This window comes from Serinus canaria, chromosome 9 (genome assembly GCF_022539315.1).
Source record: "Serinus canaria isolate serCan28SL12 chromosome 9, serCan2020, whole genome shotgun sequence".
NCBI lineage: Eukaryota > Metazoa > Chordata > Aves > Passeriformes > Fringillidae > Serinus > Serinus canaria.
In genome coordinates this window covers 24858938-24871309 of record NC_066323.1, presented here as the reverse complement: position 1 = coordinate 24871309, position 12372 = coordinate 24858938, and the positions used below count along the sequence as shown (strand labels likewise).

The 12372-nt window shown below is 39.0% G+C and overlaps 1 protein-coding gene across 2 annotated transcripts in view; it reads right to left on the bottom strand.

The window, feature by feature from the left end:
- Nucleotides 1–12372, bottom strand: part of CLSTN2 (calsyntenin 2) — a 348080-nt gene that overhangs the window by 77294 nt on the left and 258414 nt on the right. For both annotated transcript variants that reach the window (XM_050978010.1, XM_050978011.1), the window contains exons 3-5: nucleotides 9464–9659; nucleotides 7685–7893; nucleotides 913–1062 (exon numbers count right to left, since the gene is read on the bottom strand). In XM_050978010.1, the coding sequence (XP_050833967.1) occupies nucleotides 913–1062; nucleotides 7685–7893; nucleotides 9464–9659 (555 nt within the window). The remainder of the gene's footprint in view (nucleotides 1–912; nucleotides 1063–7684; nucleotides 7894–9463; nucleotides 9660–12372) is intronic.

Sequence of the window (12372 nt, the reverse complement as noted above, 5' to 3'; positions counted from 1 at the left end):
GAAATGGAATCCTACTATTGCAAACATTTCATTATTAGCTCCTCTAGACCAGAGCTTCTTATTTCCCAAAGAAAAACATTTTTTCTTCTAAATGTCAGCCTACAAATTTACCTTTAAATCAAACAGCAAAACTGATTTTTTCCTTCTCAATCATTATGTTTAAAAATTACATTTATGAGGGTCAAGTTCGTCCTGAATGACACCTGCATAACGTGGTCACATCCAATTTGTTTGTCTGTAATCCAGCCCTCATTTCCATCTTAATTCCTAATTATTAGTGGCATATCTACCTTCCCTGTACATTGTCTGCTCAGGGGGTTTTCTCCATTCCAGACAGAGTATAGATCCTTACAGCCTTTTTAGAAAATCAAATTGATTCCTACCAAAATGTCTCAATATCAAGACAGGAATCAGCTTTAAATATGCTTTTCACTCCTACTGAGGGTGCCTTGGCTCCTGCATGCCTCAAAAGCCAACCCTGAACCTTGAACAAGATAACCTGAACAACTCCAGCTCACATGGCAGAACTATCTTGCCATGGTGGCTTCAAAAATGCTCTTTTAAGGAATAGCAGGACAATGGCAAAACAGCATCATTTTTTAACCTTCCAGAATATTCTCATAAGATAACTTATTAGACTCATAAGATAACCTACTGAAGTAGAAATTTGTCTTACTTCTTTTTGTCTGGTCTGCTCTTTGTTCTGCCTAGAGAAGAAGCATGGCAAATGCAAACAAACATGGGATTATCATCCACTTTGTTAGCAGGCTTGGAATGAGGCAGAAGAAATAGCACCAGTTTTCCACACCAGTGCAACAAGCACCTTACTTTCCTTACTGCGAGGTAGAGGGAAAACACCTAAGGAAAGAGCTTTAAATAAAGAATTAAAATAGAAAAGCTATTCAACCTTACCTTCCCAGCCTGGTTTGCACACGGGTTTGACATTAACTTGTACCAAGACATCTTCTGTTGCATGCTTTTGCCCACAGTCAAAAGCTGTGACCATTATCTCATACTGGTGCTGTTTATCATAGCTCAGTTTCTCGGTGTTCCTGATGTTACCTAGAGGTTCAACACAAGAAAACATTCAGAGATTGATTCTTGGCTGAGCATGCACAGACTGCAACATTTGGGTTCTGATTCATCAAGTGCTTTGTGACTTTGAGCCCTCTGAGGCACACAGGACATGCAGAGGCAGGACCTTTTGAGGAATAGGAAGGATTTTCTTTCAATCCAGAAGAGAAATAAGATACTTGTAGAAAAATATAAGATGGGAGTGATATAATGTGGGCATGGCTCTATCAGAAAGCATTTGCTCAACAACACTTTCTAAAGTAAGATGGTAAAAATAATCAGCAGTTACATCTTGACATGTGAGCTATGAGTAGGTGCACCCTCCTTTTCCACATGTCACAATACCTGGCTTTAACAGCCACGTTCCTGAGATCCACTACTGAACCCAGGTATCTTCTGTTTTCTCAAAAGCTATTACCCTGGAGGTGAGAGACATTTTAAAAATAGGAAAAACCCTAGAATCACCTCCTGCATTACAGTGTTTAGCAGTATTTGATAGGGCAGCACAGAGTTATCACATGCAAAATAAAACCCAGCAACAACAGGGTTTATCTGCTGAACCTGACACACATATAAAGGTAACAAATTTCCTGCTTTGAGAACAAAGACATCAGAACTTTCAGAAGGAAAAGGAAAGATCTTTCTTTGAATAGTTCCTGGAGGACTGGGAGAGAACCATGCAAAATATATGGGTTTTCTATTAACGAGTTCAGCATTTTAATCCTGTCCATTTCCACTGAAATTTACTTTTTGCACAAGTTGAAACTTCATCCTGTTTAATTCATTTCACCTTTTTTCTCAGGGCTGTTTAGTTTACCATCTCTTTGAATGAGGATTTTCATTCTAGAATTCAAAGAACTAACTTAGTCTGCAGCAGTGCTACAGGTAACATCTGCTTGCAAGCAAGGATTAGCAAAATCCAGTTGTTTGTGCTAAATTTGAAATGGGCAGCCCCGCATATCCTGGAATTTAGTCAGATGTAGTGAACTGGTCCCTACAGGTGCTGGCCAAAGTCTCTTTTGTTAGGCACAAAACGTTAGGTTTGGTTTGAGCATTTGGGTTTCATTTTCTTTTTTCTTTTAACTCAAGTGAGAGAGAGACAGGAGAAAGCAGACAAATGCAGCTTTTTAAAAGAAGTCTTTCACTAAAGCTCCATTAATTTGACAAGTGAAGACTTTTAGCAGGTGTCTCTCTGCTTCACACTCCTTATCTTGTTAGAGCCCACCACTTTGCTTTTTACTACTACTACATTAAAGCCAACTTTAGGAACTTATTGAAATGGATGCAAAACTTTCCAGGTCAGGCCTGAAGAAAGGCTGATGTTTGCATTTATCACCACCTTGAGGTTCAAAACCTGTAGTTTAAATAGAGCCTTGCATCTGCAGTTCTAAGTCAGGCCCAATACCCCATTTACTGCTGAGTCTGAGTCTCTCCCACTCCCTTTGTGGGCAGGGCACACAGGAGGACAAACCCTTCTCATATTTTAATGTCTTGAAAGGAGAAATGGAATAAGCTGCTGAAGGCTGATTTGGACACAGGGCAGTGTCCTGCAGACTCTGGGGTTCTCTGTCTGGGGTACCTCATGTTGCCAGACATTTTCAGGCCTGCAATGGGCACAGGTCTTTGCTCCCCACAAGAACTGCAACAACCACATCAACTATTTCATTGGGTTTGGTGTTAGTGATTGACAAAACAATCTAATCACCCATTTTACTATCTTGAGTTGTTCTAATTAGGGGCTGCCTAAGACGATTTAATGAAAAACTGCCACTTCAAGTATATACTTAATTACTGACTTTACATCTGCTCAGTTCTTCTGTCCTTTCTCCATTATATTATTTTGTACATGAATCTTTATAATTCCCTATTTGGTTCTTCTTGGTATTATTTTAGTCTGTGCTCAGCAAAGATAATTCTCAAGAAACCAAAACTGTCCAAATTTTCATTAGCAGATTGCAAAAATTTGTGTCGCAAATTAACTATCCTACAGGATTTATAAGTCATTACAACATATTTACATTTCATTAAATCTATCTTCCAAGATCTGTGTTTCATTATGGCCATTTAAGATTTGGACTACAAAGATTCTGACTCTTAGGTGCTGTTCTGGAAGGTCATTTGGATGACTTGCAGATGTTACCCAATAGTTTATTGATTTCTTAATATTTTTTCTCTTACCTCTGATGCTTTACGGTTCTTTGGTTTTTTTATAATTTAATCAATACAATTAAAAAGCTGACACAGAAGGAAAGCACTATAAACACAGACTAACTAAAGTTTTAGAGATGATAGTCTGAAAGTTTCTGTTTACATCTCACTCATAGACAAAAAAGTAATTAATAACATAAAAAAGAGAAAATTTTAATGGAGAGCTAAGTACATTTCTACACAATTCAAAATTAAGCCATACATTTTTAATTCAGTTTTCCTAAATATCTGCCTTTCCCTGGAAATACCCAGAGCTATAACCAGTTTTCAAACAGCAAAAAGCAGATCAGTGACTAGAGGAATAGAAAAAGACCTTCCTGAGGAAACAGGTGTTGCCAACATATTTTATGAAAAATCCTTTACTTAGGGTTTTTCCTTTCCTGGGAGCTGAGAAGCCTCAGAACAAACTAAACAATTCTTATCTGCTGCTGTGGAATGCCACGGGAAAATCTGTGACTGGCCCTGTCAGACTGTTTCCAATTAAGAGCCTATCACAATTCACCTGTTCGGCCCGTCTTGGGCTGAGAAGACTTCAGTTTACACATTCTTTGCTATTCTTAGCTTAGCCTTGTAGTGAAACCTTTCTCTTTACTCTTTTAGTATAGTTTCTATATCTTAAATATCATATCATAATAAATCAAAGCCTTCTGATACATGGAGTCAACGTTGTCGTCTCTTCCCTCATCCTAAGACCTCAGAAAACCCGCTGTAATACACAGGCATTTACACCTCTGTTTCTTCAAGGTCAGTTTTGGGGATAGATGGAAATAAACATCCCTCTTTTATGGCTCTTCCACCTTACTTTGAAACAGACATGAGAATGGGGAAAATCTTGACTGATTTAGTATGGCAATGCCCTCCTAAATTTCAGAGTTACTAAATCAATTGATCTTCTTGTCAAAAAGGTTTATTTTTAAATGGTAATGGAAAGAGTCTGTCATTTAATAAATATATAAATATCAAATGCAGATGCTCAGCTATGAAGTTTGGCTTTACTCTTCTGGCAATATGAAGTGTTCACAGCTCCTACTGCAGCTCTGGGTGCTGTAAAGGGGAATCTTGTGAGGTCCTGTCCTTGTAACCTGATAAAATCTGTATGGACTGGACAGATCCCTGTATCATCTTCACATTGAACAGTTTGAGCATGGATTTGTGAAGTGCTCCCCGAAGCTGAGTGGCAAGTAAGAATCATCCCCATTTTTGAGGTGAGACTAGGTCAGAGCTGTGAAAGAATTTGTATTTATACTGAGTTCCCAGATCATGTGATCATAATCCCTGACAAATAAAGCACAAGATATGTGAATAAAAATGGGTTTTGCTGGCATTCTGACAGATCTGTGCATTGTGGTTTAATTTTTCTGTCACCTGAAAAAAGCCTACACAATATTGCTGCAGTAACTGACTTGATTTGGATTCTCTGCTAAGGATTAAATGAGATAAATCTGCATACAATCCTACTTTAAAACATATTACGCCTTATACCTTTAATCACAGTTCTTTGCACAGCAAAGCATAGATTTGTTCTCTGCCTTTACACAACTGTATTTTATGACTCAGAGTTCACTGCCCTCTGAGTTGGGCTCATCATATACAAGACTGAATTTTACTAGTGCTATAGTTTCAGAACACAAAGTAATTTTATCCACAAGGAAATCACATACCAAGGGCCAGAGTTCCCAAACACAACTGAGAAGTTTTGTATTACCTTCCCAAAGTGCCTAAGGACCTGTAGGAAATACCCCCAGGCTGATGCTGCTTCCTGTGCCCACTCACTCCTGCCTCCCATGGAGTGGGGATGAGGCAGTCTGTGCACCAACACCTGAGCCTGCAGGGCTCTCTCTGCCTCTCTGCAAACCTTCCCCAATGCATAATACAACTTTTCAAGACCAAAAAAATGCTCCATGCATGGATCTAGGGGCAAGAAGTAAATATTACCTAACAAGACACTGACCTGCCAGAAGAAAAAGAGCTGATTGTATAGCTTCGTCTTTTTACAGACCTACGTTTAGGGTTAGTTTCATATGTTGCTCATAAAAAAAGTCCACCATCTAGGGCAGACAATGGCATGTTTTCCTCACAATTCACCCCCACCTCCATATTTTGGGGCCCCCTGCAATACTTAAATTTGATTTTAAGGTATTTACTTATCCTCTTTCTGAGCAATGAAGCTCCACATGTAGGTGACTGAAAAACATAAAAACATCATAACCTGAAGAAGACACAAGAACCCAGATTTGTATTTCACAATGGCTAAAAAAAAGGCCTGTTAACAAAATCCTAATTAGCACAGTATTACCAGACAGTCCCAGGCATCTCATACATATATTTTAACCACCCAACCGGGAACAAAAATGGGCATGTTTCTAAAGAATTTGCACCAGAGAAAGTTTCTATCAGCTGCCATAGAGAGACATTCTCAGCAGTGAAATGTGTTGGAACTAAGCAACATATTTTTCTCACAAAGTAAAAGTACAGTCATCTATTCTAACTTTGTCTCTAATCCCAGTGGGTTTAAGCAATTACCATTATCTTAAAAAATTGCAAATTAGACTGCAATTACTGTTGGTTGTGGCAGCACTGTTCTTTTAGTGAACAAATAGATCAAAAATATTAATTGAACTCATGACCAAGAAACTGCAAGTATTACAACCTTATACCAATTATTCACTGCAGGCTTTAAAGTCACATTTAAATCAATGATTTTCTCATTGCCTTTGCTGAAAAGCAGGTCCCAGGCACATGAGGACAAACATGTAACCAAGGACTCCTGACATTTCCTATGCTTTTGATCATATCTCTGACTGTAAAAAGGCATGAGCACTCCTGAGGCAGGTGCTCTGTGTGATAGGAGCTGAAAAAGCATGAGTAGTAGAAATGACTGCTCTGTATCACACCAAATTCAGGGTATTCTCTGTCCCTTACATCTGCCACAAACTCCGCAAGAAATTTCAAGACAACGTGTGACTTCCCTAAGTACCCCACCCTTCACAAAGACAAGTCACATGGAGCCTTGGAAAAAAAATGGATTCAGAGACATAGAGAACTTTTTTTATGACAACATGGGAAATCTCACAGTTAGGAAAAAAGCCACGGAGAGGAAAATCTTCTAGGGAATTGCTTCTAAGTATGTTCCTCCAAATGCCCGACTGCTGCAAAAAATCCTTTGTGCCATTTTCTGGATTCTCAAGAATCCTCAGGGTTACTGTGCCAGCTGCCCTCATTTACTCAAACACAAACATATTCCTCATGATTGCACTTCCCATACCATACACTTGCTTCCCAGTGTGTGATAACGAGATAGATTTTTCCCCAAAGTCATTAAAATTTATTGATGTAACAGGTTATTATCTTCTGATGCTCATCTGTGCATTGTGCAGGAACTGAACAAATACAGATGAATAATTTTTGAAAAGGGTAAAGAGTTTTTAGAAAACATCCCAACATGAAAATGACTGCGCAGAGAAAACGGTAGCTCCATGCATGTTCTACAATTTACAATTTGGCCAAAAATCAGATTTAACTTCCAAACTGTACTCTCCTTCTACAAACAGGGATTAAATGCTTCTGCTAGGAGAGATAAATCAGAGCATTGCTGGGTATGCACACAGGGTGTTTCTTCAACGGAAACTATTTTGTATAATCTGAAGCAAGCAGAGAATGGGAGAAAGGACCTTCCACGCACTTTTCATGCAACTCAGTCACCATTCCCAAAATCAGTTCCATGTTCTTTGCTGATCCAGGAAGCTGACATACGAGGCCACCAAGATCAAAAACTGCTGCATATGGAAAACTTAATGTGGTTTATTATTTTCACTGAAGTATAAAATATATACCTCCAAAAAACAACTAGAACAAACCAACAGAAACTTAAGAAATGGTACTTATTCTCCAAAGTACATTTTCCTCCATGCTGCAGAATAATGGATCCACTTCAGGAAGCACCACAACTGGGCAGGTCTGTGGATGTGTGATCCTAAAAGCTTTAACAATCAATAAGCATATGCAGAATATTGCCATATTCAGGTTCTGCTTCAGGAAATTCAGAGGAATAGGACTGGCTGTAACCAAGTAAGTAACCCCTGCACTGGGGAATACATGCTGCCTTGGGGAATGCCATCACTTGAATGGGAAACAGGATCTGAGACAATTAGGAGAATGGACCAGGTGACCAAGAATAATGTTGCTCACTTAAATCTGGTGGTTTAATTTCCACAGGAGATTACTGCATTGCTTTCTGCCCCGGTGGTACACAAAAGGGATGGAATTGCTCAGTGTGAGGATTCCTCTGTTCTCAGAGATGAGAACAGGATTTCCCTCTGGAGTTCCCTCTCCAGCCAGGTAATCAGCTCATGCCCCCAAGCACTGCCAGCCCTACAGACAGCCCTGCTGTGACTGCACTCACCATTCCTGTCGATGGCAAAGGGAACATCCGTGGTGACAATCTCATAGTTGCAGATCTGGCTGTACTGGGGGGAGCAGTCCTCGTCTGTGGCTTCCACCTGCAGGATGCTGTCATAGATCTTCCCCTCTGTCACTGAGGCCTTGTATATGCTCTCCTTGAATGCTGGGGAGAACTCATTGACATCCTTTACCTGGATATGGACTACTGCCCTAAAACAGGCACAGAAAATATCAAAAAGAAAAGTTAATTTATTGTGACACCTCACTAACAGTTTATTTTCAAAACACTTGAAAAGACTAACAAAACGTATCTAGAAAACTATGTAAGCCCCTATTAAAATGAGATATTAGAATTTTTATTATTTATTTGCTCAATTTAGTATCTTAATGTGGCACTAGGTAGAAGTCCATTGCCATGGCTTGTAGGGAGAGAGTTTCATGGTGTTCCCTATTAAAATCTGTCTCTAAAAATGAACCCCAGCAGAAAGCCAATGATATCATTACACATTAAAATAAGACACAGTAGTCTTCCATACCCACTGCCTAAAAATGGGCAGTTTATAAGTGTTCTTCCATATTAAGTAAGGCTCTCGCCTTCTGCTGATGACAATTATCTAATCCTCCAAGTAGGTACAACACTGTACATGGAGCCCACCAAGGTCTTTGGTATTTAGTGAGTAAACACCAAAGGCCTTGATTTGGAAGGTTTGATAGGCAGGGTGACAGAGGGACACAAAAGGGATGTTCTGGAGCAACAACAGAGCTGCAATAAATGCTGGGACCCCAGGCAGCGTGGCTGAGTGTGTGCTACTAGACAAAATCTGGTGACAGTGGGCCAGACTTCATTTAGTCAAGATTAGACCAAAATTTTCCACAACTGGATTTCTATCAGATTGTAACTGATGTGAGAAGGGGAAATATAGTAAAATTTGATATTGTGAAGCAAAACCTGTTTCTGCAATTTGATGGTTATCTGCAATTGCAGGCTTCCTCCTAACTCTGTATTCTTTTAAAATATCCTGAAAACTTCAGCTTGCATTACAGACCTAATTAAATTTTTAATTGTCATATGTCCTGGATGAGCAAAAGGAAGAATGATTACTATAAATCATTTATTATAATGGCTCTCAGCAAAATGAACTATTTGTACAGCACTTATACATCTACGTGAGTTAAATTCATCTTTAATGACAAATGATCTGGAGCTTCATTTCATGAATTCAAAGGGAAAAAAAGACACTGTGCCACCTAAGCTTATTCAGGGAATTGGCTCCTCAGTAAAAAGTACCACCTACTGACCTTCAATACACCCCTCTTCAGAGGACTTCACTTTCTCTGAGACTTGCTGGACAAAAGATGAGGTCAGATGCCATTCAAACGTGACACTGCCCAGCTTATGGCATAGACTTACTAAAAAAAGGGAATGATTCCTCTTTTCTTACCATTTGAAATGAGATGAGCAGAGAGAAAACCTACTTAAAAATTGCAAATATCAATTGAGAGCCAGTTTCTATGACCTGGATGTATTCAACATAAAAGCACGAATGGCAAATATAAAACAAAACTGAGATGCATTTATCCACTTGAACGGGGATCCTGTCCAAAGCTTTAAATGAAGCCAACAAAAAGGAATATATTTTCTACTAGGAAAAAGGAATTAAAAAATTGGTGGAATATTGCAACTATGATTTATCTTTATCTGCTTTCTACCTGAAATAACATAGACTATGGAGCAAATGTATGCCAAAGCAAAAAAATATTTCTTCTCACTCTCACTCACTTGTGAGATTTCTTCCAGTTTGTTCCACTTGGTCCTGATCCACAGTCATAGGCCTGGATGATAAATGTGTATTCCTTCTGCAGCTCACAGTCAATGGGACTCTTTGCTCGAAGCAGACCTTCTCCAGATGTCTTGTTCAGCACAACGGCCTCGAAGGGTATCTCTTGCCCATGGATTTTAAAAGCACAAATTTCACCTGTGGGGAACAGAACAAAACAATCATAACTGGGGGTGAGGGGGTGGGATGGGTCTAAGTCTTATGCACTGGAGAGACACCTGCAAAGTTCATTTGTATTTCACCTGCTTTTCCAGGAGGGAAATACAGACTCAGGCACCAGGTCATTGTGTATTCAAAAAGGCCATTAAGCAGGTGTTGTGCAGTGGGAAGTGATGAGTGCGGCTCTAGGCACACTCCTCCCCCTTCCTCTGTCAGTACTGAATGGGTTCTGAAAGCCCCAGAGGCCATTCCATATGGTACCAACAGCAACGGTGAGCTAAATTATATTTGAGCTAAATTAGGAGACTGTATTTATCTAAAGGAAATAACAAAAAGAAAAAAAAGATAATACTTCAGAAGTGGTCCTTTTTAAACTGCTGTCACTCCTTGAGCCACTTGAGCTGCCAGGTGGTAGCAGATATGCAGATTCTTGCAGTTAGTTTCCCAACAGTGGAAAAACTAATGGTGCAGAACATGGGCACATTCAAAATACATCCTGCTTTATTTACAGATATACATCATCTTTGGATCAGAAGCAGTTGAAGGCACACAGATGTCCCTTTTGGACATCTCAGTTACCCACCCACATTCTCACTCTCGTACATGAGTGCCTTCTTGGCAGCAGCTCACTCTGCCTCCAAACTGTTTCCTGATATAATAGATCCATAGCATCTCTCAGAGGAGTACTAGAGAACAGAGCAGATGATATAGCAAGGACTAATAAAATTGATTTGGTCACAAAAGACAGCATAAAGGATATTGTGAGAATATGAGACTGGAAAGGGAAAAAAGACCCAATTTCTGGTGTTCCTTTTTTTATCCTTCCTAATGCTACCAAGGATATGCACACGGAGTTAATTTTATTTTATTTTTAGTTCAATCTCTATATCCTGCTCCTATACAAGATACTCCAGAATCCAACTTTAAAAATGAAATATTTATACAAAGATCAATATGACTTAAATATTTTTATGACACATTAAACACATGCTCTTTTATGAGCAAGTCAGTCTCGGGACATGCATTATAGATTCAAAGCCATCTCCCACTCACATAATCCTTTTCCATTTATTTCCAATTTACAGTTGCAGCCTTTTGAAAATCTCCTTGCCAATCATAGCTGAGCCAAGTGCCAAATTCTAAATTAACTCTGAATCTATGACCTCTAATTCAGACTAGGTTCCTGTTGCTCTATTACAATATATTGTTTATTTTTGCAAAAGAGAACAGACGGTGACTTTGTAAAAGTGCCGAAGTTCATAATTCCTATTATGTGTGAAAAATAAAAAATGGCAAGGGCATGTGTGCAGGGAGGGTGGGAATTAGGTATGGAGGTATAAACACAGACTTTTAGAATATTTCCTTAACTATCATCACACTGGTTTCCCTTTATGACCACAGGAGCTGAAGCTTTGCTCAGCTACATCCACGGACATTTAGGCAGATGAATACTACACTTCACAATTGCAATCAATCCTGTGAATACCTTTAAAGGATCAGCACACAGTTGTTTTGGTAATTACGAGGTACTGAAAACATACATTAAGCATTGCTTAGACATTTTCCTGTTGTCCCCTCTCCCTCCAGGGGTGTGAAAGGGCTGTGGAGTTTCCCAGGACAAAGCTGCGCTCTTTTCCAGGCTCTTTGCTGTTCACCCTCAGTGAGCTCAAATCTTTGGGCTACAGAAGAAGCAATGGACTGAGAATCAGATTTTCAACAGGACTAACATCTTGCACATCCATAAAAGCAGGCTGCACAGTGATAATGAACTGTGCACAGGGGCCAAAGCACAAGATGAAGAGAAGGGTGAAGGGAAGCAGTCTGTTCAGCTTTAATAACAGGCACTGATCACTGAGTTTGTATCCCACTGCTGTCACACACAACCTTTGAAAAAAATGATCTGCATTTCCTTGTAACTTCAAAACAAAACATTAATCTAAAATGATATTGTGGATTTCAATTTTAATTGAAAACAAAATAAACCAGTGCAAACATGGGAAATCTAATGGCAAATACTCTTTGTTGTGTTCTATAAAGACTGGCCTTCATAGTTCCTTAATAAAGTTTTCCTCAGATGCACAATCTGTCAACAAAAATGGTCAGTGGTTTGTGTTTATTATTTTATTGATCCACTGTTTGACTGCAAACAAGACAGCATTTGCAGACATCCAAGCTACAGTTCTTAAAAACCAAATATAGCTCCAGGCAGATAAAAGTTCTCTCAGCCCTAATCTAAATATTAATCATTTTTCCCTCTCCAAAGGCAGTGCCCTAATGCAAAGCAATCTTAGAAGCAGCACATGTTCCAATTAGTTCTCATCAAATATTTTAGAAGTCTCTCTATCCCACTCCTATGCAAGATATTCCAGCTTTAAATATGACTCTAATTTTGCCTCCATATTCCCATTTGCCAAAGTTAAAATAATGACAGCTGGCTGGATATGATGAGATATTTGTAAACACACTGCAAAAAACCCACCTGCACTTCCAGAATGAGGCTACAGAAACCTGGTTATTTGAAAACAATTGGAAATGTTGTTAAAAACTGAGTAAGATTGCTTTTCAAAAGAAGGGCTCTACTGCTGTTTCCAGAGAAATGAACTAACACTGTTGAACAATTTAAATGTATATGATCATGACCTTTTTAAAAAGGTGTCTTTATGGCTATATTGCAAATGGAAATTATAACAGA